The sequence below is a fragment of the Lagenorhynchus albirostris genome, chromosome 10 (assembly GCF_949774975.1).
Source record: "Lagenorhynchus albirostris chromosome 10, mLagAlb1.1, whole genome shotgun sequence".
In the NCBI taxonomy this organism is placed as follows: Eukaryota; Metazoa; Chordata; class Mammalia; order Artiodactyla; family Delphinidae; genus Lagenorhynchus; species Lagenorhynchus albirostris.
Genome location: NC_083104.1, coordinates 40,978,281 through 41,004,833, shown reverse-complemented (window position 1 = coordinate 41,004,833; position 26,553 = coordinate 40,978,281). Strand labels below are relative to the sequence as shown.

Genomic DNA, 26,553 nt, shown 5'->3' with positions numbered 1-26,553 from the left:
ACCCAGCCAAGGTAGGTGGGAGGCTCCTGAGTCAGGAGAAGCCTCACCCCTGCAGCTGGGTTCTACCCTCTAGGCCCCTCCACTCTGACACTCACACCCACAGCCAGTGACCCAAGCCCACACGTGGTCAGCACAGCCACATATAACAGGCAAGATGCCCCAGAGTGGCATCACGGCCATGACTGGGACAGAGACACATTCTAAGTGGAGTAGAGCCCCAACAAGGGGGACCAAACAGCCCCAGGCAGAGCTCAACAGATACAACAGCCCCAGCTCTGCCCGCGCCAGCCCCCCACAGCCTGTCCACTCCCAGTCCACACTTGAAGACTGGCGGGTGGGAGCCGCAGAGGGTCTCGGGGGATGTGTGGGATACTCCCTTCCACTGCCAGGCCAAGCCGAGTAGGGTGGTAGCTCCCAGGAACTAGGGGAGCCTGCAAGAAGGAGGGTGTGTTTGGGGGAGGGCTGGGGGCACTGTAAGACCATTCTGGAAACCAGAGGAGGGGGCAGGCTTTCTTGCGAGAGCAGGACACATACTCCCTGGGATCCCAGATACATGGAAGCTTGGAGGCAGGACCGCTTCTTGCCTGGGGATGGTTGAGAACAGGTGTGATCCCTGCCTACAGGACCCAGCCAAGGGTGGAAAGAAAAAGCTGGGACCACTCAGTCCCATGTGGATCCTGGAGACTTTTGAAAGGGAACTCAGCTGTTCCTGGGCTTGGTGTCCAAGAGCAAGGTGGCTGGGCAGGCAGGAGCTGGGGCCTGCCCAGAAGGATATTGGCCAGTCTCTCTGCCCTGACTGGGGCCAAAGGGAGACCCTGCTCTCCTCTGTGGGGGTCTGCGGCCACCAATTGGCCAGGGAGGCTAGCCAGAATCCAGCAAAGTCAAACATGCACAAGCAGACACCCTTACTAGCAGAGGCCACTGCAGCAAGTCCACTAGTGCCTCCATTCCCTGCCCTACCAGCCAGCCAGACTACGCACCATGAACGGGCAGACTACGGTCCCTCACTCCCACCCCACGCCAGATCTGGGGCTGGAGTGGACTGTGTCTAGATAAGGAAAGGAAGAAGAAAGCCTCAAAATCTGCCCAGAATGTTGCTGAGAGTGTCTTAAAAAATGACCTGGAATCTGATCACTTCTCACCATTTCCACTGGACCACACATGCATCTTCTTCTCTCTCCTGGACCCTCCTACCTGCGGTCCCTGCTTCCGCTCACGTGCCCCAGTCTATTCTCCACATAGCAGCCAGAGTGATGCTGATAAAACATCTCCCCAGAGCACACACCAAAGCCCTTCCCACGGCCCAAGGACCCTCCACCACATCCTGTCGCCTCCCCACCGCACTCTCTGCTCCCGTCTCTGCTGGAATGCCTTTGCTCTGATGCCCTCATGGCTCCCTGGAGCAGATGCTGAAGTATTGCCCCACACAAATGTTCCAGCCTGCCTCTGGGGCCCTGCCCTCACCAGCGAAGGTGGGAGCTGGTAGATAAATAGTCTGGTTTCCTCATGCCCTCAGTGAGACACCACCACCATCTCCTGGAGGTCCCCAGTGGGGCTGAGGCCCCGTTGCCCACAGGGTCTTCTGCTCCCATGCACCCTAAGGACTTCCTTCCCTGCCCAGCTGCTCTCCCGTGCTCCCTGGGGCCACCTCCCAGGGACACTACTTACATTCAGGTCCTTGTCTCAGCTCTGCTTCTGGGGAAGTCCAGCCTAAGACACTCCATCTCGCCTCTCTTCTTTGTGTTTCTTATCTTCCACAACGATTCCCCATTCCTCCCTCCCCCCAACCCCCAGCAACCACCATTCTACTCTCTGCCTCTATGAATCTGACCACTCTAGGAACCTCGTTGGAGTGGAATCAGATTGCATTTGTCCTTCTATGTCTGGCTTATTTCACTTAGCATAATATCCTCAAAGTTCATCCATGTTGTACCATGTGTCAGAATTTCCTTCCTTTTTAAGTCAGAATAATATTCCATTGTATGTATAGACCACATTTTGTTTATCCATTCATCTGTTGATGGCCACTTGGGTTGTTTCCACCTTTCAGCTATTGTGCATAATGCTGCTGTGAACATGAGTTTACAAACATCTCTTCAAGTCCCTGCTTTCAATTCTTTGGGATATATACTCAGAAGTGGAATTTCTGGGTCATATGGTAATAATGATTTAAATTTTTTGAGGACTTTCCATAGTTTTTCCACAGCAGCTGCACCATTTTACATTCCCACCCACAGTGCCCAAGGGATCCAATTTCTCTACCTTCTCGCCAACCCTTGTTGTTTTCTGTTTTCTGCATAATAACCATCCTAATGGGTGTGAAGTGGTATCTCATCGGGTTTCGATTTGCATTTCCCTAATTAGTGACATTGAGCATCTTTCAGGTGCTGATTGGCCATTTGTCTATCTTCTTTAAAGAAATGTCTATTCGGGCTTCCCTGGTGGCACAGTGGTTGAGAGTCCGCCTGCCGATGCGGGGGACGCGGGTTCGTGCCCCAGTCCGGGCAGATCCCACATGCCGCGGAGCGGGCTGGGCCCGTGAGCCATGGCCGCTGAGCCTGCGCGTCCGGAGCCTGTGCTCCGCAATGGGAGAGGCCACAGCAGTGGGAGGCCCACGTACAACAACAACAACAACAACAACAACAAAGAAATGTCTATTCAAGTCCTTTGCCCATTTTTGAATTGGGTTGTTCGTTTTGTTGTTGTTGTAGGAAGCCTTTATATATTCAGGATATTATCTCTCCTGTTTTCAATTTTTGCCCAGCCATTGCCTTTTCAGATACTCATTGACCTCATTATTTAACACGTCATTTGCCTCCCCCCACCACCCCACACACACACTGCACACAGACTGCACAGCCCTCCCCTCCTCTGGGCCCCTCCCCAGCCTTTATCACTGGTTGACACACTTTACGGCTCTGGTGATCTGTCAGCTCTGTACGAGTGCCACAAGGGTGAGGGGTTTGGCTGCTTCCTCCACTGCAGTGTTCCCAGGGCCTAAAGAGTCTGGCACACAGTAGGTGCTCCATAAATGCTGAAAGGATGAAAGGAAGGGAAAGAGACTCCTGCATACACACTCACAGCCCCTCACAGACTCTCACACACGCTGCCGCCACTCCTCCCACACATACGCGCACACAGACTCTCACACTCACAGTCCTGCCATGCTCGCCGCACCACACAAACGCCCTGAGGCAGCCTGATCTGTGCAAGCCTCAAACCCGCTCTCATACACCCACACGCTCATCTCACAAGCAGATGCATTCACATCCAAATGCACCCTAGCAGGGCTGCCCTGACCTCCTGAGTCCTCCCGGCCTGCAAGCTGTTTCCTACGCTGTGTGGCCCGCTCCACACTCTGGGCCCTTGATCTCTCCACAACCCTTATCTCTAGGGCCCCCAAGACTCTCTACAGGGCATTGCTCTTCCTCCCCTTCAAACCAGAGTGGATGACCTCCTCCAGGAAGCCTCCCCTCACCCTCCCCACTGAGCTCCGAAAGGAGGGGAGGGCCTGGCCCCAGAGCAGGGTGTGACAGTGGGGCTGGCATGTGCAAGGGTGTGTGCATCTCCTCCTGTCATTGCAGGGGTTGTGCACTTGTCTTCTGCTGAGAAGCCCAGGGCTGAGAAACCACTGGTGGACCCCGGATTCTCGCCCTCTGACCTAGAGCCACAGCACAGGCAGAGAGACCGGAGTCAGGCAGGGGTCTCAGGCCTCTTCGGCTCTGACAGCCTGGGGACAGTGAGTCAGGCAAAGCCATTCTCTGCTCTGGGCCTCAGTTTCCCCACCTGTGACATGGGTGGCTCTGGGCCAGTGCCCTGCAGTTCCCTGATTGCTGGTTGTGGAGTGAGACAGCTCAGACAGCGCTCTCAGGCACCAAGTGGCAACCCTGTGTTAGAGGCCAGAGCACGGCTACTGTCTCCAGAAGTGGGGCAGGGCACCCAGTCCTCGTCCAGCTCAGCCCAGTGTCCTGGTGGGCAGGCTCAGAGGGTTTGGCTCACAGATGGGACAGTTTTGATGCGGTGAGCAAGGAGGCAAGATTTCAAAGTGATTCCTCTCGTTTTGTCCAGGGCTCACCGTGTGTGGCTCATAGATTTTTATAAAAGTCAACCAAAGGGCCACAGAGAAGAGAGAAGGAAGGAGGGAGGAAAGGAAGGAAGGAACGAACGAACAAATGAATGAACGAATGGAGGGAGGGAGGGAGGGAGGGAGGGAGGAAGGAAGGAAGAAGAGAAAGAAGGGAGGAAGGAAGCAAGGGAGGGAGGAGGGAGGAAAGAAAGAAGGAAAGAAGCCATTTATTCATGAGGCCCAAGGGCCGGGGACAGAGATGCAGTCACAGGCAAGTGCAGCCTGATGGGGAGAGATGACAGCCCCGCAGAGCTGTGCAGAGAGAGCCTGTGCAGGAGTCTCAATGTGCTCCCCTCCGTCCCACAGGCTGCAGGCCACGGGTGTCAGCAACTCGAGTGGAAGATGAGCTGTCCCCAGCACGGCCTCCCCTGGGCTCCCTGAGAGCAAAGGCGGTCACAGGTTACAGTGGAGAGGTGCAAGCAAGGCTGCGGGATGTCAGCTGAGAACTGGACTTGGTGGAGCTGGGGAGGTGGCAACAGGGGATCTGGATGACAGAGGCAGGAGGGGGACAATGGGGCTGAAATCAGCAGAGGTGGCAAAGGTGGTAGCAGGTTTGGAAGGGAGGGTGGGAGGTCTCACCTGGGGCAAGAGGTTCAGCTGGACATGATGTGCGTGACAAATGCTGAAAAGAAGGAAGGAGTGAGCAGCAGGGCTTCGGCCCTGGGTAGCCAAAGGTGGCGACCTAGGATCCTAACGCCCCGCTCCCGCCAGCAGACTCCCTGCCCTGCTGAGTTTACCTTTGTAGTTGACGCAGCCATTGGAGTCCTCTTGCCCAGCCATCAACTTCTCCACCTCATCTTCTGTCAGCCTCTCACCTGGCAGGAGTGGAAAGCTGAGTCAGCACTGTTGAGGTGTGAAGGGTGGGGGGCCCCCTGAGCCCCGCTGGATGGTGGGTGTGCCTCTCCAGTATTCCCACACCTCATATTGGTACACACAAGACCTGGGCTGTCACCCTTATTTCTGAAACCAGAAGAATCAGTGACAAGTCAAAAAGGGCAAGGCCTGGGGTGCAGGCCTGGCACTCTCTCCGAGCCTAGGCTCTGTCCGTAACAGTGCCATCTTGCTGTTCAGGCCACCAGCACATACTGTCCCCTGTCCTCAATAGGCTGGCGGGACTCCCTCCATCAGGAGTAGGCCAGGTCCCCCATCTCCCTGGAAGCAGTCCCTCGGGGCAGCCCTTCAAGGCTAGAGGAAGGACGCCTAAGATAGAGCTGGGGACCTTAGGGGATGACCATGGAGGGTACCAAGAGACACCACCACTGCTCCCCAGACAAGTCTGGAACTTTCCCGCCTCTGTGCTTTTGTATGTTGCTTCCCCCACTGGAATGCCCACTGCAGTTTCCCTCACACCTCCTAGCCCCCAGTCTCACACACACACACACACACACACACACACACACACACACACACACACACACACACACAACCCCAGAGACCAGCACAGGGCTGAGCACACAGTAGGCACTCAGTAAATGTCTGGTGCAGGAACAGTTCACTTTGCGCAGACACAATTGGTGCTCAATGAACATTTGCTGTAGGAAAACTTCTCTTTGAGAAAGGAGCGCTCCGGCCAGCCAGGCACCTGACAGCGGGGGTCAAGATGCCCAAGAGGCAGGCACAGCACCTCTTCGGCTCTGGAATTTGACCTTGAGGCAATGAACACAAGGACTGGATTGATCCCCCTGGATGTACCGCCCTGCCCCACCCTGTCCCCAGAGCTGTTCCTCTCCCCCTCCAGTTCTGTGAGCTGCACCGGCTGGGTTTCTTTACTCCCCACCTAAATTTCTAAATTCCCCACATTTCCGTCTCCTGCCATCGAGGCACCTTGACTGCATCACCCTCCATTCCACAAGTGAGAAACAGGCCCGGTGGGTGACAGAGTGGTTTCCCCCGGATGCCCCAGGAAGGAGAGAGTGGGGTGGGGAGGAGGCTGCCCTCACCCAGCGTGGCCAGCACGTGGCGGAGCTCGGCGCCCATGACCGTGCCATTGCCCTCCTTGTCGAAGACCCGCAACCCCTCCACAAAGTCCTCGAAGGTGCCCGTGTCCTTGTTCTTGGAGATGTGCTGGAGCATGGGCAGGAACGTGTCAAAGTCCATCATCTTGGAGTTAAGCTCTGGGGAGAGATGGCCCAAGCATCAGGCTCTGAGGGGAGATGGGCATCCCTCCCCTGTGTCTGGCAATGAGGAGCTATTGCCCTCACCCAGCCCCCAATGCACTCTACACCAGTCTGTCATTTACAAAGCACTCCACCATCACAAGGCACTTTACAGTCAACTGAGAAATGCATTATTTACGTCGTCCTTTGCTGTTCACAAGGACAGTGGCACGACAGTGGGCTCCGACTAGCACCTCTGCTCTTCTTTGGGGAAACAGTTCTCGCTAGCGTCTCTCTATTTTTCTTATCAACCCCGCTCTCCCCACACCTGTGATTGGTCGAGAGCAGCTGGGCCGATCAGAGACCTTCTCTGGGACTTCCGCACCTGTGGCGAGGGCTTGGGTCTCACTCCTCCTTGGGGCAAAGCAGGCAACCCTCTCTGGCCATGGTGGTGAGGGAAGCTGACCCTGCCCCACAGAGGGATGCCCAGGAGGCCGGGAAGGACAGGGAGAGCATATGGGATGCTGAGGCCAGACACGGCCTGGCCTGCCCTCACACCTGCTGCTGAAGCTAGTTCGCGCTGTTGTCAGTCCCCTACGACCAGGAGGCCTGGCAAATAGGCGTGGGGCCAGAGGGTACAGGAACCCTCACTGCTCGTCACCTTGCCAGCATCACCTGAGACTGGCCTCCAGGTCCTCCTCCAGAGAGCGGGAGGATGTTAGGAGAATGCACAGCAGGGGAGTTCCCGTGTTGTCCCACCAGCGATGGCAGCCCACCCTGGGGGGTCTCCCCCGGGACTGGCCCTAATGGGGACGCGTCTCAGGCCGGGCGTACCAACCTTCCTGCTTCGGCTTCCCTAGGACTCGGAGCACCTCGGCCTGTGTAGGGTTCTGGCCCAGCGCCCGCAGGACATCCCCACACTGCCCATATGTGATCTTCATCTCACACTTGAGTGTGCGGTCGTACAGCATGAAGGCTTCCTTGAACTCTGCCGGGAGAGGGCGTGAGCTGCGGACACTTCTAGAGTCAGCCCCCCCGACTCGCCCCACACTGCAGGGGAGGACTCTGAGCCTGGGGGACCCGGGCCCCAACCCTGCAGCCCCTGGCTCAAAACCCCCACTCACCTTCAATCTGCTCCGGTGTAAACTCGATCTGAAAGGAGACCCCCAAAGATTCTGAGTGTCTGGTTCAGAGGATGGGGCCAGGCGTCCTCCTGGTGCCTCCACACCCAGACCAGGCCTCAACCCCTCAGCTGCCCCAACCCGTCCACATTCCAGGATTCCAGCTTCCACTGCCCAGGACCTCCTGCAGTCCACCTTGACTCCCTCCTGCCTCCTTACCCCTCCCGCCATCCCACCTGAGGACCTTGGGTCTGCAAGTGCCCAGACCCTGACACCAGGTAGGCCTCATCAGGGGAAGTGGTGAGGAGGGAGGCCTGGTGCCCTGAATCCCCAGCCCGGGGTGGGCCTTACCTGAGGCCCCTGGTCCTGGACAGACGTGCCTGAAGCACAGACTGGCTTTGCCAGCTCTGCCAGGCCTGGGGCCCAGTGGGTAGACTGTCCACATAAGTGAGATGGGAGGCCTCATCTCACCAGGGCGGGGGCGGGAGGAGGAAAGGCGAGGGGGCAGGCCGCAGAGCCCTGTCACCATGAGAACATATTTGCAGGAGGGGGTGTGTGTGCGACGTGCATGTGCGTTCGCACACCTGTGTGTGCATCTGTTTGCATGTGTCTGCCCCCCACAGAGCCCTCAAGGCTGGGCACTTTCACTCACGTGGCCCTGCCTACACCTGAGTCTTACACAGTCCTGTCCATAAGCGCAGGGCAGCCCCCAGCGTGGCACAGCAGGGGGCCAGGGCCCAGCGGTTGAGTGCTTGCTGAGGCCACATCGGGGCCACCTGAGGTCAGGAGGCCTCCTGGGACCCGGTTTCCCCCTCCTCACTTGGATACCAGGTCTATTTTTATCACTGCAGTCACTCGCCCCAAGGTCAAGGTCGCACAAGGGAAAGGAGCTTGGGGGAGGGGGACTTGACTGGCGCCTCTCCCACTGCTGCTCCCTTGGAGTCCCCTCCACCAACCTCAGTAGTGCACACCAGTGCAGAGGGGGATCCTGCCCCTGTCACCCTGCTGGGCTGTCCCTCCCAACCCTCTGGCTTAGCCCTGTGTTGGGAAGACCAAGTTGTTGCTCCTGGCGCCCCCGAGAGCTCTCTCCACCAAGAAGCCTGCTGAGATTACGGGCCCTGGGCCCCCCGCACAGCTTTCCGCAGGGGTCACGGGAGAGGCCGCACTAGTTCCTCTGCTCAGAGGGGAGTCTGTGCAGCCTCGGATCCGGTGAGACCACACAATGCCACCTTGGGCCCTAGGGTTGGCTGACCCTAGACCAGGGGGCCTGTGGGACACAAACCTGGGGTCTGGGGATGGTCAGGAGTCAGAGTCAACTCCACGGAGCACTTGCCATGAGTGGTTCCCAACAGCCTGTGAGGAGGACTTATTGTCCCATTTTATAGCTGAGGAAACTAAGCCTTAGAGCAGTGATGGGAATAGAGCAGAGTTGGGATTTGAGCCCGTGTATTGAGGGACAAGGTAGGTGTCTCCAGGAAGGGCTCAGGAATGGAGACGGACCTGTGCAGATGGGCTGCAGGTCTCGCTGGGGACCGTGAAGGGCTGGGAGGGCTCCATGGGGCCCCTCAGCCAGCAGCCAGGGCAGCAGTGGCCAGTGGCCAGCCGAGAACAGGCAACGGGCAGGACGCGGGTACGTGCCACTATGCAGATGCCGCAGGTGGGACTCATGGCTCGTTCTCCAGGTTTAGACTCTGAGAAAGGCTTTCAAGCCAAGCTGGGGAAGGGCTCCTGGGGCCACTGGTCACAGTTCCAAGACCAGCTTCCTCCATGACCTACCCAGACTGGCTCAGTATCGCCAGCTCAAAGCTGAGGCCCCACCAGCTCTGGGGCTCAGGGACCTTGGCAGGGGTGAGTGTGACCCAGACTGGGCAGGAGCCCTGCTTCCCTTTACTCCCCACCCTGTCCACCCTGGGGAACTTGGTATGGACTTAAGACCCCACAGCTGGACAAGAAAGATCCCTGCCTGGCTGCGGGGGTGAGGGGCACAGGCAGGTCCAGGATTCCCCAAGGATGTGAGGTCCAGGGAAAAGGACAAGGGAGAGTCAGTTTCCAACCACCAAAAAGATAGTCCCTTCAGCAGCACTGAGGGAGTCCTGCCTGATGTCTGACCACCCTCCCTCCTGCTGCAGCCCTCCTGATGCCTGAAGCTTCCAGCTTCAGTTCAGTACTCACTTTCTGGAGCCTGGTCTTCCACGGGGTAGATCCACTGACCTACCCTGCCCTTCCCACGGAAACCCAGCTCCCACACCCACCTTGACCTTGGAGGCATCGAACTCAGGTTCCTTGGGGGGCTCTGGTACAGGTGCGGGTGCAGGTGCAGGAGCTGGAGCTGCCTTGGCGCCTGCCTTGGCGTCATCCTTCTTGGGCTCTGGCTTTTTGGGAGCCATGGAGGTTGTAAGCAGAGAGGGACGTGGAGAGAAGGAAGCAGAGAGCCGGGTAGGTGAGCCTTCCCGTAACCAGCCTTTATCCTGCCTGGACACCTCATGACCCCAGCCCCACCCCTGCAGGGCACAATGGGGACAGAGCCATAAAAGGACATTGGCTAGGCTCAGTGGCTATTTTGGGGCCTGGGGGGGCATTGTTCAGTCTCAGGAATGGGTGGGGGAGAGGGAGGGCTCTTCATTCCTCCCAATCACCTGTTGGGAAGAGAGCGGGGGAGGGGAGGACAGAGGTCGGTGCTCAGCCCCCACACACACCCTCAAAAGCACGCGCACATACGCAGGGGCCCTGCTGTCCCTCAGCAGGTCAATAAACTGAAAGGGTGCAGAAGGTTGCACCGAGCATGTATTGTGTGTTGTGTTGGGGGCAGGAGGACTGGGCACCCCTTGAGTTAAACTTCCCATCTGTGCATCGAATTCCCATGTGTCTGTGCCCGTGTGTCTACACGGAGGGGGAGAGGGAGGTCTGCGTGTGTCCATGTGTGTTGTCTCCGTTTGGCTGGGTGTTTGTATGCAGAGAGGGTCTCTGTGTATCTATGGTGGGAGGGTCTGTGTCCACGTGGGGGATGACCTACTCCAGTCCGCGGGTGTTGCTTCTGTGTGTTTGTGTCTGGGTGTTTATCATGCCTGCGTGAGTGTCTGGTCATGGCTTGCAGGCAGCTGCAGCCCATCTCTGAGAACACCCTAAATGGCAGTAGGATGGGGTCTGCTCCCTCGAGGGCGGTCACCCAGCCTAGTTCAACAGCCAAGCAGCCTCCACAGCCTCCCGCATCCGCACCTGCCTGACCCTGAGGTCGGTTTCTTGGTTTCACCCTCACTTCCTATTGCCCCTCTTCCACGGCTCCCTGCGACCCACTTTCCCCACACACCCCAGGGCCTGCTCCCCGCCAGACCCTTGCACACACTGCACCCTCTGCCCTTGCCCCTCTGCTTGCAGCATTCAAGGCTCGGCCGCACTGCACCCTCCTCCAGGAAGCTGTTTCCACTGCCCCATGTTGCCCTCTGCTGACACTTTTGGTGGGGTCCTGAGAGGGTCTGCCTCTCTGAAGGACCCCAGGGCACTGGAAGAGGTTTGCCTCCCAGGTGCCCAGTCTAGGGTACGCCCCCCCCCAGTTCCTACCCACAATGCCACCCCAGATGGCAGTGACAGAGGGCAGCCTGGCTGGTCTACCATTTCAGGAGCTGGGGGGAGGAGGGAAGGCTGAGGTGGCGTAAGGCCCTTCCAGGCACAGAACTCGGAGAGTGGGGACATCTTGCAAACACATTGGCCTCCATTCCTTGCCCAGTGTCTGTGCCGGGGGGGGGGGGGTGGGAAGGAGGTGTTCCCTATTATTTTTAAATGCCTGGAGCCTTTGATAGAAACTTCAGAGGCATTGCCCCTTCTCCTGGCCCCCGGGGATTTCCCAGGTGTAGGGAGGCACCGTGGGTGGAGCCTGAGGTGAAGCTTCACTTGGGCCTCTACCTGGATGCCCCCAACGTCCCCCTGCTGAGCCCAGGTCCCTCTCATCCTGTCACTCAGCCTCATGGTGAGGGGAACAGCAGTCCAGGGACAGGGCTGGGTCCCCTCCTAGCTGGAACACAGGACATTCCTCCCCTCATCTGGAGGGCAGAACACCCCACATCTGGAAATCTGACAACATCCGGCGCTGGGGGAGAGGCAAGTTTTTCACTTTTCTTCCAGATGTTTGGCAAGAGTATTAAGAAAGAAAGGGGTGGAGGAGGATCCTCAGAGACCAGCCAGAAATACCACAAGAGGAGAAGGCAGACAGAGGGGGACACAGAGAGAGAGAGACCTCTGGGCGGCCCCATCACCCAGACCTGCTGACCCTCAGGACAACTGACTCTGGACACCCTCGAGGGCTCCCACCAGCCACAGGCACAGCCAACAAGACACCACCCAATCCCCTTTCACTCCTCATGGGGGAAACCGAGGCCCAGAGCCTTGGACATCCACAGGGGTGCCCAGAACACCGATCTCACTGTTGCATCCACACACAATTGCTATCCCTTGGAAACCACTCAGCATCAGTGGGAACAGGAGTAGATGAGTGACATGGGCCTCCTGAGGCTTGGTTCCCAGGTTTGCAGACTCATGCAGCCTGCTACAGCCACACAGAGCCATCTTCCTCTGCTTGGGGAGGGGGTGTCTTGGTCCTCTTCCCTCGAGCACAGGGCAGATATGGTCCTATAGTGGGGACGCCGTGTACAGAGCCATCCACCACTCCCTCCCCAGGGCTCAGATGGGCCTTTGACTGTCCGAGCTCTGGCTCCTGGGAGCAGCAGTGCCCTAGGCTCACCCCACAGGGCCACTCTCAACCCATAACTAATGCCTAGACCCCAGCAGGGACTCTGCAGGGATCACCCCCCTTGACTGCCAGCAACATGCCTGCCGAGGACAGGAGGAAATTAAGGGGTGGGCAGGTGGGCAGGCAGGTGGACAGGAGAGGGGACTTAGTGACAGGGAGAGGCAGGCACTGGCTAGCAAAGACGAGCCACACAGGGCTTGGCACTCACCTCTCTCTCCCAGGTCCCAGCCTGGGCTCCATGCCCCTTGGGAATGACAGCCCAGCAGACAAGATCCTGGCAGAGCCTGCGGGGAGAGACAGGGGTCTGGATCCCTCTTCTTTGACTCCCCCAGCTCCATGGTCTGAGTTGTGGCCCAGTCTGATGCAGACAGCACATCCCAGAGCCCTCTCTGGGGGCAGCCACCTTACCTCCCCCTCCCCCACCTGAGGAAACTGTGGGCCCTGACTTCTGAGGAGCCCATGAGCAGAGGCAGGAGACCCCTGGCCACACTGGCCTCCTTCTTTCTAGCCCCCATGCCTTTGCAGAGGCTTTCCTCCCTCTGGTGCCCTTGTCTGGGACTCTGGCCATGGCTTGTTCCTTGTCACCTCTGGGTCTCAGTGAGATGTCACCTCCTACGAGAAGCCTCCCCAGACTACCCTGGACCTGCTCCCTCTGCCCTGCCTCCCAGCTGGACTCCCCATCCTTGCACACCTAAAACGAGCTGTTTCCCCGTTATCTCGTCTCTTATGTGTGTCCCCCCTCCCATGAATGTCAGCTGGCGTAGGAGGAGTTTTTGGTCTTCCATGGCTGTATATCCGTAGGGTCTAGAACAGAGCCTGGTACACAGGAGGCACTCCATAAATGTCAGATGAGCAAATGTCCCAAACAGCTCAACTTACCCACCTCTCACAGGGGGACCGGAACGCTTTTCTGAACCCCATCTCTGGAGTAAGGCAAGGGGAGATTTGCGGATTGACTGACAGTACTTGTGTCTGCCGGGGGCACCCCGGACAGCAATGCAGCCATCGCTGCCCCTCAGCCCGCCTGCCGCCTCCCTCCACGCAGGCCTGCTCTTCATGCCACTCCCCATCCGTTGCTAAGACTCCTCTCAAGAGCCTGAAGTGGTAGGGACGACCGGATGGTATAGGCAGTGACTTGACCATGAGGACCAGCCAGCAGGGGGCGTAAAAGGGATAGGAACTGGTCTTTGGATCCGGAACCCAAACACCAGAAACCAGGATCCCAACCCAGATCCCAGATGCAAATCTGGAACCTGGAACGCCAAACCCAGACCACAGACCCGGGCCGCAGAATCCGAACCCCAAACTTAGGTCCTGGAACTCAGAGCCCAGGACCAGATTCTGCTCTGGGGACCCAGACTCCAAAACCTAGGATGCCAAAGCCAGACCTTCAACCCGGACTCCAAACCCTAGACAGCAGGCCCAGGACCCAGGACTCTAAACCCAGACTCCAGGCCCGTAAACCCAAACCTAGACCCCAGACCCTGGACCCAGGACAGGGGCTGCTGGTTTTCCAAATGGGCACTGCCTCCTGCCCTGTGTAGACGAGGGTGGAGCAGGGGAGGGGTTAGCTCTTGGCTAACAGCAGGGGTGAGTGCTTGGCAGACCTTCCTGCTAGCGTTCAGAGGGGAATGAGGAATGTCCCTCATCCTGTCAGAGCCAATTTGGGGAACTCAGAATACGGTGGCCACATGGAGGGAATGGTGGGGAGTGAGGAGAGGGATGGATAGGTGAGGCCTGGCTATCCCCTGGGCCCAGGAACCAAAGTCAGGGAAGGAGGGTCAGGCTCCCCACGTGCCCTTGTCCCCCTGGCCACAGGCTCCTCAGACTGCCCTGGCCCGCCCAGGACCGCCCCTCCTGTCCAAAGCCTTTGGGCTGGGACGCAGGCCCAAACTTCCCGGAGGAGTCAAGAACGTGGCCTGGGCCAGACCCAGAGCCTTAGAAGTAGGTCAAATGTTGCTGTGCAGCAGGTCCTGGGGACCCCATCTGGGCATGGGCAGGCCCACGGGCTGCAGCTCACCCACCAGGGCACAAGTGTGTATTCACATAGATGTGGACTCACCACTACACGCCCATAAATACAGACCCTACACAGGGCCACTAGTTCCTGCCCAACTGCTCAGATGAGGGGGACTGAAGCCCCAAGAGGGGCAGGAGCTGCCCAGCAACTCTGGATAGAGGTGGCACAAGGCAGCCACGAGGACCCAGAGAAGGAGAGGAATTTCGGCACCATCCAACGCCCCTGGAGCCTTGGGTGAAAGTCTGACTCCAAGGAGGACTTCCCAGCAGAGCTGCTCTGCCACCAACAGGATGTGGCCTGCTTCCCGGAGGCACAGCCCCAGGCCTTGAAAGATGGGAAGGAGTGGCCAAGGGGGAGGCAGGAGACTTCATTTGCTCTTGTGACCCAGGCCGGTCCTGGTTCCTTTTGTCCTCAGTTTCCCCATCTGTACAATGGCCATGGGTGGGGCAAAGTGATCCTGAGTTCGAAAGACAGTCACTGCCCCTGAGCAGCGACGAGCCAGTCCTCGCCACCCCCATGCCACACACAGACAACTCTGTCCTCAGCAGGCCAAACACACCCCTCAGGCCCCTCCTCCTGCCCACTGTGCTGACGGGGACCAGATGCTCCAACCTTGTGGTTCTGGGGGTGGGGGTGGCAGGGCCCAGCGGGCTGGCAGACAAGCCCTGGGTTTGGCCCAGGGACCTATAATCAGCTCCTGCCCCTCTGATCCCGGCCCAGGACTGACGCTTGGGGCTGTGGTGTTCTGGCCGGCTGTGGCCATGGCCGCTATATTTGGGAGCCCAAATGAGGATGAGGGAGGGGTGGGCAGGCAGGAGCCTCCAGGGACCAGTGTCTCATGGGGGACAGGGTGGGGGACACTGTTGGCCAGGCTTGTTCCCTTAAGGAAGGAGGGCACAGCCTTGACTTCAGGGGCGCAATCTGAGGGGCGTGCTCTGCTCTCAAGGGCCTGGCCTGGGGGTCATCATCCCTGCCCTCAATGGCTGGTCTAAGGAGGTAGATTGAAAGTCTGAGTGCATGAGAAAGGGGAGGGGGGTGCTGACAAGATGAATGGGAGTGGGAAAAAGGCTCTCAGAGGGCGAGGTATGGGGCAGAGGGGTCTGAGATGCGAGGGATAGGAGCAGGGTGCGCCAACATGCTACGCAAAGGGTTGGAGAAAACAAAGGCCGGAAGCCGGGGTCCAAGGGAAGGGAGTGAGGTGCAGCCCTAGCCCTGGCTTCCCGGTTCTGCCTGCTGGTGTAGCTTCTAGAGGGGCCCAACCCATCCCCCAGCATGGCCTGCGGCCTCTCTGAACTGCCCTGGACATTCCCCGCCGTTGGGCCAAACCCTGTACTCTCCCACCAGCAGTTTCCCAAAGAGCAAATATTTATTGTCCTTGGAAGAAAAAAAAGAGTCCCCTTTTAGGATCAGGGTCTGGGAGCTGCTACTGAGGCTTGCAGGGGTTCAGCAGAGGCCTGAGATGACCAGAAACCCCACCTAGAGGCTGAAGGCAGAGGAAGGAGGATGAGCTGGCCTCAGAGGAGAGGGGCCGTGGCTGCCCCAGGCTGCTGGGCGGGGGCTCTGCCCAGATCTCCATCTCTCCAAAATTTCCCCAGAGTAGGTCTGAGGGTGTACAGACTCTGTCCCCACGTTATGAGGTATGAATGTGTGTGTGAGCGGGTAGATGTGTGCAGTCTGTGTGTGCTCAGATGCACCACTGTGGGCAGGAGGATGGGAACACATGTGTGATCCTGTGGGCGTGTGTCACACGAGGCTGTGACCACATGTGTGTAGGAGCACGCCTGGGCACTCCTGGCTCTGTGTGCGTGTCCATCTGGGAGCTTGTTCATCTGTTGGCATGGGGCGGGGTAGGGGCATGTGGACACAACCTCTGTTGAATGGCCAATTCAGTCAAAAATGCAAGTAAATTTAGCAGAGGAAAAAAACCCTGTCAGTCAGACGAGGAGTCTGAATTGGGTGGTTGTTTGACTGGATGGACCAACTGTCTCAGGCAAACAGTTTGCGCTGGCTGGGAGGAGGAACCAGCTCCCCTGGGCCATCATGGAGAAACTGGAGACGGGGACCCCAACTATGGCAGAGACCGACACACAGAGACCAAGACAGAGACAGAGGTGGGGACAGATTCAGAAAGAGGGGAGGGAGGGTTGTTGAGGAGGACCAGAGACAAAGGGAGTGCCCAGGGCAGGATGGAGCTTCCCAGAGCCTACAGACAATGCATGTGCACACAGCCCTCTGGCCCCCAGTCCCAGCTGCAAGCCCGGTGGAAAGCAGATTCATTCTTTCCTCTCACTCACCCTCAAGCAGCCCAAGCTGGACCAGAAGGGGGCACCAGACTGGGATGCAGGAAGGGAGGGTGGGATGGGCAGCTATGACAAGGAGACAGTGACAGGAATGAAGGCAGTGCAGGGGACCGGGATGGCAGTGGTGGAAGTGAAGGCAGGAGGTGATGGTAGTGATGACAGCAGAAGAGGGAAAGGTAGCTGGGAGAGCCTCCCTCCCTGTCCCCTCGCAGACCACACCTAGCTGTGGTGGCCCCACAGACCCAGGGTTGTCCCCAGCCCACCCCACCGAGCACCAGCTGTGTCCTTGCCTCCAGTGGTCACACAAACACCCTCTGTGGCTCAGGGTGTGGAGCTGCATTGCAAATGGCCCAAGCCCCCAGCCAGGAATAGTCAGGGTCAATTGCTGTACCTGCCTGTGTGGCTATTTATATATCTGCCCGCCCACCCGGTGTATTCATGTCTAAAGTACAACACACACATGCACACTCACACACACTCACTCACAGGATACCCCAGTCAGGCTAACCCACCCCCGGTGTGTGGCTGTGTCTGTCTGAAGATTCCTACTGGTCCCTGGACACCCCTCACGTCACCTGGCCCCTTTCTACCAATACGGGGGCCAACAGGGACCACACTGAAGTGTGTATGTGCACCCATGCACACATACACACTCACGCACTCACAGTCACTCAGGAACCCCACCCACGGGTGCTTGGACCCAGAGCAGGCACGCTCCTATGCACACATCTTTAAACACAAACCCTCACACTCCATAGATGCCTTTGTGCACACACACTTTCATACACAGGTGCACATGCACTTTGCCCGCACATTCCCTTTGCGTGCGTACATACACACATTCACATGCCTCTGCATACACATACCCCTGACGCATCACACCTTCAAGCTCACGGTATAGGAAGAGCTCTGGGTGGGAATTAGGAGTGCTGGGAAGGAGGAGAAAGGCCGAGGGCAATAGCAATCAGGGAACCATGGCAGGCCTGCCTGGTGAGGTGTGGGTAGGTGGCAGTGTGAGTGTGCGTGCACGTGTGTGTGTGAGTTTGAACGTGTGTGTCCAGTATTTTGGAACCTTTCCACTGCCTCCTCTCCAAATCCCCTGGAGGGCCATCCCCACCCCCACCCTGCTCACAGAAGGAAATAGAGGCCAGAGCAGAGCAGCTGGGCCTGGGGAGGTCAGCGTCCCCAAGTTTGGGGCTTGCAAGCCTTAGCATCTGTGTTGTTCTTGGAACACCCAGGCCAGATAAGGACTGGGGTCAGAGCTCGGCTCTCGTGGGAAAGGACTCTCTGGAAGGCTCCCGACCCATTCCTTTCCCAGATGTTGGACCCCAGAGCAGGCAGCAGGAGGGCAAAGGGGATGGCTGGGGGACAGGTAGGGCCCCATCATGCTGGGCTGGAGAACTGGAGGGGGTCCACAGCAGATTCAGATTCACAGATGCCCAGGAATGTGCAGTGACCCCTCGAACCAGCCCAGGGACCTCCAATTGTTGGGCCTGGAGCAGACAGAAAGGGATGATACCAGACCCCCTGCTCTCTGCACAATCTGGACTTGAGACCCTCTGCTCCAGGGAGGCTCATTAGGTTCTGGAGGCAGGGCTAATGGTCAGAGACTCGGTGTCTGAGAAGTCTGCAGCTTAGCTGGATGGAGAGGCTGTTTTGAGGAGATGGATGGAGTGCTGGGGGACATCAAAGCACCATGTCCCATCCAAAGCAAATCCAGGTGTTGGTCCTGGGATTGGTTATCGGGGCCAGCAGGGGACCCAGTTCTGGTCCTAGTCCCATCACTGACTCCTAGAGACTCTTGCCCTCTGGAGACCTCAGTGTTCACACCTGTACAATGGAGTGGGGTCTTAGGTCAGCTCAGCAGACACACAGTCCCCCCAACACAGTCAGTTTGGGGCATCTTCGGACCTGAGTCTCTTCCTTCCCCCACTTGCACCAACCTTTGCCCCCTGCCCAGGTCTCAGTGCCTCGGAGAAGGCTGGAGCTTCTTTGCTGGAGCTTAGAGCCTAGAGTCAAGTCAACAAGGGAACAATCGGCTGGAATTCCACATGAATACAGGGCTCATCCAAGGCTACAGATAATCGAGGAGGGACTGGGGGATTCCTGTGTCCCCTGGGATCCTTGCCTGACGGCAAGCCCCACCCCACTGAAGAGGGGCCCTGCCTTCGGGAGTCCTGGTCTGAGGGGATAAGCAGGAACCTCTCTGGTAGGTGTAGCAGGCCCCTCCCCCAGCGCATCCCCCACCTAGCCTGCCTGCAGCTCCCTGCCTGACCTACAATCACTGTAGATGCAGTTTGGGGTCAGGAACCATGAAGAGGAACCATTGACTGCATCAGTCAAGAGCCCTCACCACCTTCACACCCCCGCTGCCTGACCCTGGGGTCCCCCCAAACCCATCATCCCACTGAGAACAGAGGCCACAGGTTCAGATGGGCTGGCCTGGGCTGGAGCACTGCAGTCGGGTCCTCCCTGCAGCCCCAGGCCTCCCAAACTTCAGTCTCCCATCTAGGAGCTGGGCTCCAGTCCTGCCAGCTTGACCCTTGGGCTGCTCCCTGATTTGCTAAGAACTTTCCAATCCATCAGGTTTAATCTCCTAAGGCTCCCTGGAGAAGAACTTTCTAACAATGCATGACAAGAGACTCGTCCAGAGGCCAGAGGAGGTTCTTTCTGAGATCCTGGGATTCCCTCCCTCCTCTTGGGGAAACTGAGGCTCCGAAGAGGAAGGCTGTCTCCATAGCAACTGAGAGATAAGAGGGGCAAGGGGCGGGGAGAATATTTGAAGTCCAAAGCTCCAGCCACTAATTCTCCCCTCCTGCAGAGACGTGGGACAAGATGATGCTTTTTTTTCTACCATGAAAGACTCAGCAGGACCACAGAGATGACCCAGTCCCTGCCCTCAGGGCTCGCAGTCTATCAAGAGAGAGGCAAGAATCAAGAATCCGAGGTCTTACTGTGCTGGGGGCTCAGAAGCAGATCCAGGAAGACCTAGGAGACGTCTTACTCTGCTGGGGGCTCAGAAGCAGATCCAGGAAGACCTAGGAGAAAAGGGGACATTTGAAGGGTATATGAGACCCCCCCACAAGCCAAGAAGGGGAGGGCAAGTCAGACAGTGAGAAGCAGGGGTAGAGACTCACCAGGGTTCAGGCAATGGGAACCCCAGGGCAGCGGTGCCTGCAGGGAAGTGGCTCCCAGAAGTGGAGCCTCCAATCTCTGAGCCCAGCCCCGCACACAATAAGTTCTCAAGCGTCTGGGGGAGTAAGTGATCTGATCCAGGGGGTCGCAGGAAGGCGTCTGAGCAAAGGAGCGGCTCCATCAGGTCTGACCTTCCAGAACACTTTTCTTTCTCTCTCATCCCTCTCCTCTCTCTGCTAGGTCATCACGTCTTTGCCCCCGTCCGCCCCCAAATAGCCCTCTGTGATCATGCTTAAATTGGAAAATATATGTGGAGCACTAAGTGGGAGGGGCGGAAGTGGCCACTCTTCCGTCAGGGACCCAGCTCTGCTCCCTGGGCCAGGAATGGCTTCCAGAGCCGTCTGTGGGGCAAAGGGTGTTGCAGAGGGGCGGCGTATGCTAGTTGGCCTAGAAGTCAGCACTCCTGTTCCCTGCCTCTGTACACCCACACCAGCTCAGGAAGGCAGGGAAGGAAAGGGGCGCAGTGGAGGTGGGGGGAGGCTAAACCACCAGTCACCCTATGGAGAGAGCATGACTGAGTCCATAGTCGCCGGGGCTTCTGCTTCCCACCTGGGAAACGGGGCTTGAGGCTTTCATTCACTTCTGAGGAGGCAGAGGGGCCCCGGAGACGGAGCAGCGGCCCAGGGCAGGTAGGAGCTGGGTGTGTGACTTTGAGCTGCCTCTTGTCCTTACTGGGCCCAGCTGGTGACCAGTGCCCCCTCCAGCTCCGGGGAGGTCTCTGAGATATGCATAGCCATTCTTCTGTCACCCTGGAACCTCCTCCAAGGTGGCAACTCACCTGTCTCCATCTGGGGCCCTTCAGCCTCTTCCACAGCCTGAGAGGGCCCTGGGTGTTGGGAAGGGCTGGAGACCTGGTCTGGATGAGCTGGGTGACCTCTAGCATGCCATTGCCCCTCTCTGAACATCGTTCTCCCACACAGTTTTATAAACTTCCCCAAAGTACTTCCCCTTCTGGCCAGTTCAGCCACGTCCATGGCGCCTCTGGGCCAGCCTCTGTGCTGGGTGTCGGACAGCCAGGCAGACACAGCCCTGGTCCCAGCCCGAGATGTCCCCAGTGTCATTGCCAGTTCATTGCTTAGCTCAGCTAGCGTGCCCTGAGGCATTCAGGGTGAGAGGAAACTGAGGCCCAGAGAGATGGCCCAGCAGTCCCCAGATGGCCCAGTCTGAACAAGGACCACCCACATAGACGGTCCCTCCAGGCCAAGCAGGACCCAGTGTCAAGAACTAAGGGTCCCTCACCCAAGGTCTCCCCACCACCGCCCCCAGGCAAGACCCAGTGTCTGAGCTAACCCCCTTCCCACTGCCTCCTCCTTCCTGGCCCCCTCATCCCTTCAAACCGCAGGGCCCATCCGGCCTCTGGAAAGCATGCCCAGGACCTCGGTGATATTTTGAGTTTAAGAAAACTTTGCAGTCGGCAGGAGCTCTTAAAGGTTATAAATAGCAGCAGCAGGAGCCCATGCCGGGAGAGGCGGAAACACGTGTCAAACACACATGGGAGGTGGCATTCCAAGGCACAGACCCCCTCCTCGCCACCACTAGGGACTCACCAGGCTTCAGTGGATTTTACAACCACTGGAGTGGGAAGTCACACCCCACCTGGAAGGTGTCTGGGAAAGGAGGCTCTGCTCTTGCCCCCAGCCAGGGTCCCTGAGCCATTGGCCAGGTCGCCCCGGGCACTTGGGGGCGCTGCTGAAAGGGGTCTGGGGTGGGAGGTCTTGCTCCTACCCTCTCCCTCTCTGTCCATCACGGGAACCCCGGGGGCTGAGAGGAGTTTCGGATTGTGTCCCCTCTAACCCCGGTCAGCATAAGCCTGGGGTAAAGAAGGGATTATTCCAAGGTCACACAGGAGCTGGGTAGGAGTCAGACCCCCAACCCACAGTTCTTTTCACCAAATGCTGCTGCTGCATCCCTTCCATTTTGGGGGACCACAGGACAACACCTTACCCCACCTGATTAAGTACAGCTGGAGGACTGTGTGGAGAGGCCCCTGATATGAGTCATCCCCTCTTGATCTGGGGGTGAGCAGACCCTAGGGCCTCATCTCTCAACAGCCCATCCAGTCCCCAGGTTTCCACTTCTGATGAAGGTCTGCCTTTGAACAGATGAGGAAGGGAGTGCTGGAGCGGGCAAGGGATTCCCCCACCCCAGAGGGCTGCACACCCATGCCCACCTTGCCAGGGTGTGGCTTGTGGACAACCCAAGGCCAGGTATAGGGTCTTCACAAGGAATTCAGCTCTGGTTTGGGCCACTGCAGTCTCAGGTTTGCCTTGAAGGCCATACACTTCGAGGACATGCTCTCAGGAGCCCGGTCTGAGGGAACACAGCCATGAAGACTCCTTTGATTTTCCCCCCTGCTCCACAGTAGGCATAGGCAGGAACCGTTACTCCCATGCAGAGACTGGGAAGCCAGGGCGTGTCTGAGTTCCCCATGGCCATCCCCAGTTCTGCCTCATTTGTGCCCCACCTGCTGCCCCTGGCCCCCCGCAGGTCTGGGGGCAGCAGCCAGGCCTGGCGTCCAGGCGCTCCGAACCTCAGGGAGCCCCGAAGGGTTTATGGGGCTCCTAATGAATGGGCCTGTTGAGCTCAGAGGGGGCCGGGCCCGAGTAAACATGACTGGGTCTGAGCTGCCATTCTCCCCCTGCCTCCTTCCTCAGGACCCAGGAGGAAAATACGACTTCCTGTCCCTGAGCTGAGGGCTAGACTCGCCCCTCAGAGCCCTGGGCTGGGGCCCACAGGAGGAGCACAGCCTGGCCTGCACGGGCAGCCCCCAAGGTTGCGGGGGAGACGGGACCTCAGGTTTTCAGAGTCACGGGTCTGCATCCAGGACCCAAGTGCTTGGGCACTTTATGGGGCCCCTTCGAGCCTTGAACTGCCCATCTGTTAATGACAGACTGGGAAACTGAGGCCATGAACAGGAAGGGGATCCACAGGTCAGGACAGAACAGGCACTGAGCCCCAGCCTCTTGCTTCTCTGGCCAGTGAGGATGGGAGCAGCAGGAAGGGCAGGGGGCGTGTGTGGGCTCAGAGGAGGGAGAGGCTCCGTTGGGGGAGGCTCAGGGCAGTGGGAAGCTTTACAGAGGGCAAAGGAGGTCTTCCCCCTTGGACACAGCTGCCCACTGACCTGTAAAGCGGAAGTCTGCCCCCCCTCCATTGGCCCTGGTCACAGAATGGGTCCTACATGCCCTGGGATACCCCTTGGAGCCAGACACTTGGGAGTAGCCCAGGCCCGGGACAGGAGCCCTGTTAAGTGCTACTTGTCATAGTCTCACTATATGGCCCTGGCCAGCCCAGTCTCCTCTCTAAGCCCCATTTTCCCTCATTTCCCTTCCCTGAAGGCCAGGTATTGGCAAGTTCCCTGCCCCTCTTTCCAGCTTGTGAACTAGAAAGTACTTTGGAAACTATAAAGAGTGCTACCCTCCCCAGGAGCCTGGGAGGCCTGGGGAGAGGTCGCCCCTGAGTGCGGGGGCCCTAGGAACATGCCCCAGCCGCTGGGTGGTTCCAGGCCAGCCACCTCACATGCTAAGCACTGGGGGTTGTGGCTGGAATGTGTGGAGAGGCAGCTGCCACGTGAATCATTACACCTCGTCAGGCTGAGCCTGGGACTTCCAGACTCAAACCAGCTCAGACTGGGCTCTGGCAGAAGGGCAGCCTCCCACTAGGATCTCTGGGCCCTGAGGTGAGGTTCCAGGATCTTGCATGGTCTCTTCCTCACCATGTGTCCACGTCCTCACCCTTTGCGTCCAGGTCCAGCACTGGTTCTGCTACAGCGCATTCTGCAGAACCACAGAGAGAGGTCATCCTGTCTACAATCCCCTGCCTCCGTGACCTCTAACTACATAAGCAGGCCCTGAGCCTGGGGGGAACTGGGGTAGGGGGGTAGCCAGTCAGGCCTTCCTGGCTGGTTAAACACCAGGAGCCCATGTCCCAGTAAGTAAAGAGTCTGATGGAGAGAGGGTGGCTATGGGTCTGCAGGGATCAGGACAAGGGCTGGGTGGACGAGGGTCCCCATCACTCCTAGCTGGGGGACACTGGGTGCTCAGTGCTTGGAGGGGAAGCCTTCTCAGCCTCAGTTTTCCTGCTTGTGACCTGGGTTTGAACTACCCTCATCCACCATCTGATTGCTCCAGGTGCCCAAAACTTGAATGAACTCACTCATAGGGGCTGTGCTCATACCTCGTGGTGGCCTGAAATTTCTGAGATGTGGAAAAGGCTGGAAGGGGCAGGCAGGGACACAGGAACAGAGAGAAGGAGAGCTAATCAGAGAAAGCCTTGGCAGGGCAAGGAGAGGACCACTAAGGTACACACACACCTGAGGGACTGAATGGGCATGGGCACCTGGCAGGCAAGCCCACGGACAGTGGCGGGGAGGGCCCAGCCCAGGGCACCTGAACACTGGTGCACTTGGACCTGCCTCTGCTTCCTGACCAGGGGTCTGGGACAAAGTCCTAGGCTGGTGCAGGGTTTGGTAAAAAATAATTAATTTTTCTCCTCAAGTGAAAGCTCTGACTCAGGCCTTTTCCTGTCCCAAACAGCAACATCCTTGCTTAGGCCTGAACCACAGAAGCTGCTCAGGGCTATCCACAGCCTCCCCATGGCCAATTTGAGTCTACTCCGTGGCTCTAGGCCCAATCTGGAACATCCTGTGGGCTCCAGGTGAGTGGGGTTCAGGGGAGCCCTGAGACCTGAGTGTAGCTGGAAGGGGTGAGGCTGGGGCACCCAGTTGGGTTAGTGTGTGTGTACCTGTGCCTGTAGGGCAGACAACGTATGCCCACTAGGAGATATCTATCTATGGATCTGGTGCTACCGCAGCAGGGTCCTGTGACCATGTGATCAGAAGGGACAGGAATCCCACACTCCCAGCCGCCTGTCCCGGGAATGCTCCCTGCCTGGGACAGGGCAGTCTGGCCCCCTGTGTCCCCAGCTTCCCGCCATTCACCTTCCTGAGAAGTGAGAAAGCCAGGCTTCCTGCTGCAGGGGGAGGGGGCTGCTTGACCAGCTGCCTGGGAGCCTCCAGTGACTCATCCGGGTGGGGGGTGTTTATGAGCAGCTGAAACGGCTGTAAAAGTGGCACCTAGGTTCACTTATGGCCTGGCCATTCCCTCCCCTACCAGCCCCTTGCCTTGAAAAGCTTCCAGAGGGGCTTGGGAACCTGGAAAGAGGTCTGGGATTGAGGCTTGATGGGGGCTCAGCCTGGGGTCAGGGTTCAACCAGGGGTTGGAGATCAGACAAGGAAAGGACTCAGCCTGGGGGTAAAGCTAACTCTGGGATCAGGACTGAGATTGGGATTCAGGCTGACTTTGGGGCTAGGGTTGAGGGAACAAAGGGTCGGGGTCTATGGCTAATTTTACCAGATAGCTTCCAGGCTCGGGCAAGGGATTTTCTGAGGGAGTGAGGCCAGGCTGCAGGTCTCAGAGAGCCTCTGTTTTTCCTGTTTGAGTCTGGTGCCCACCCAGGCCCCAGGGTCTGTGTACCTTGGCCAGAGCCCTACTCATGGTGGCCGTGGCGGCAGCAGAGGCCTGTCAGCCTAGGGCTGCTGAACCAGAGTGCAGCCGCTGCTCCAGTTCTGAGCTCCAGTGACAGCCTTGGCTCCTCCTCCTAGGCCCCAGCCTGGGGATCAAAGAGGGGAGTCCCCACAGGGACTTACTCCCACTCCCCACCCCCAACCAGAACTTTCTAAACACCATTGAAACTGACCTGAAACTGACCAGAAACTGACCCTGGGGCCCTGGGGCTTGCCTGTCAAAAAGGGTGGGCTGTGCTCTGCCAGGCACTGGGGTGCTACCAGTTAATGTGTGACACTCCCACCCCCATGGTGGCACTTTAACCAGAGGCCTGGGGGTGATTTAGGGGGTCAGTGGCCCCGCCCACAGTGGTGGAATGTCCAGCAGGAGACTCTGGAGTGAGGCACATGAATGACGGCTAGGGAAACACCCTTAAGGGGCCCAGAGCCCATGATCCCTCTGTGCAGCCCTATCCACAGCTAGCCCACCCTGGTCCTCCCAAGCACAGGGTACTGTTTGTTTCTCAATCTCAAGCTTGCTGGTGTCAGATCTGAGAAGGACTTCCTCCATCAACTCCTAGTTTCACCTCTCAGTACCTCCAATCCCTCCATGAATGTTCTTTTCCTATCATCAAGGGGTGTGGGTCATCAAATCATAAAACTTGGAATCGAATTGCTTAGAAACAGAGACATAAAGCTTCTTTGAAGAACCATGGGTGTTCTTTAGGTGCCTGCTCTGGGCACCTGAGCCTCTGTCCCTGTTCCCAAAGAGCCCACACACCATAGGGAGCAGTCCCCAAACCACAGCCACCCCTCCCCCAATAATGGAAGAGATGGAGACACAAGGAGAGAGAGACGTCCTCTACACCAGGCAAAGAAGTATGATCCTGGCTGAGGAAACTACAAAGGCAAAGGCAGCGCAGTGAACACAGAAAGAAGACCAGGAGCCTAGTCAACAGTGCCTGTTGAGGAGAGTCACCTTTGGAGGAAACTGCCTCAAACAGCAGTCTAAACACCAGGACAAGAAACTTGAGGGTAGTGGGGCATGGAAGAGAGTATGGCCATAGAGATGTATGGAGAAGACCCTTGTGGGTACAGTCTGGGAGATGGGTGGGTTTGAGCAGGAGGAGGGGGTGGGTTGCCAGGAAAGTTGGCTGCAATTGGACTCCAGTGGCCTTAGGGCTTGAGCTTGGGCACTCATTCACTTTGAAGAGAGGGGTCATCCCTGAGACAGGGGGCCGATTTGAGGGCTCTGAGGAGCTCAATTTCCACAGGCTGAGCCTGGGGAGCCCCCAGAGTCCATGGGTCTCTCAGAAACCCAGAGAGATACCCACCCTCGGAGGCACTGCAACAGTAAAGTTAAAAGTGCCCTTTGAATCAGCTGGTCAGCTCCCCATTTTACAGATGAGGAAACTGAGGCTCAGACAGCAGGAGAGTCGTCGTGTCCAGGA

At 58.0% G+C, this 26,553-nt stretch overlaps 1 protein-coding gene and 1 long non-coding RNA gene across 3 annotated transcripts in view; both read right to left on the bottom strand.

Annotated features, from left to right (window-relative positions):
* Positions 1 to 4,277: 4,277 nt before the first annotated feature.
* Positions 4,278 to 9,805, bottom strand: MYL3 (myosin light chain 3). 2 transcript variants are annotated; one of them, XM_060162141.1, is made up of 7 exons: positions 9,596 to 9,805; positions 7,347 to 7,374; positions 7,061 to 7,210; positions 6,067 to 6,240; positions 4,864 to 4,941; positions 4,706 to 4,748; positions 4,278 to 4,610 (listed from the first exon to the last, which is right to left on the bottom strand). In XM_060162141.1, exons 1-6 carry the CDS (start codon positions 9,728 to 9,730, stop codon positions 4,720 to 4,722), a joined length of 594 nt encoding a protein of 197 aa, XP_060018124.1. In that variant the 5' UTR covers positions 9,731 to 9,805; the 3' UTR covers positions 4,278 to 4,610; positions 4,706 to 4,719. The 2 variants fall into 2 exon arrangements, with proteins under 2 accessions (XP_060018124.1, XP_060018123.1); XM_060162140.1 differs by having other exon boundaries at positions 4,278 to 4,503; positions 9,596 to 9,804.
* Positions 9,806 to 12,295: 2,490 nt separating this feature from the next.
* LOC132527074 (uncharacterized) overlaps positions 12,296 to 26,553 on the bottom strand; it is a 27,946-nt gene continuing 13,688 nt past the window's right edge. Inside the window, exons 6-7 of the long non-coding RNA XR_009542843.1 lie at positions 19,362 to 19,445; positions 12,296 to 12,371 (exon numbers count right to left, since the gene is read on the bottom strand). This is a non-coding gene — a long non-coding RNA (uncharacterized LOC132527074). The remainder of the gene's footprint in view (positions 12,372 to 19,361; positions 19,446 to 26,553) is intronic.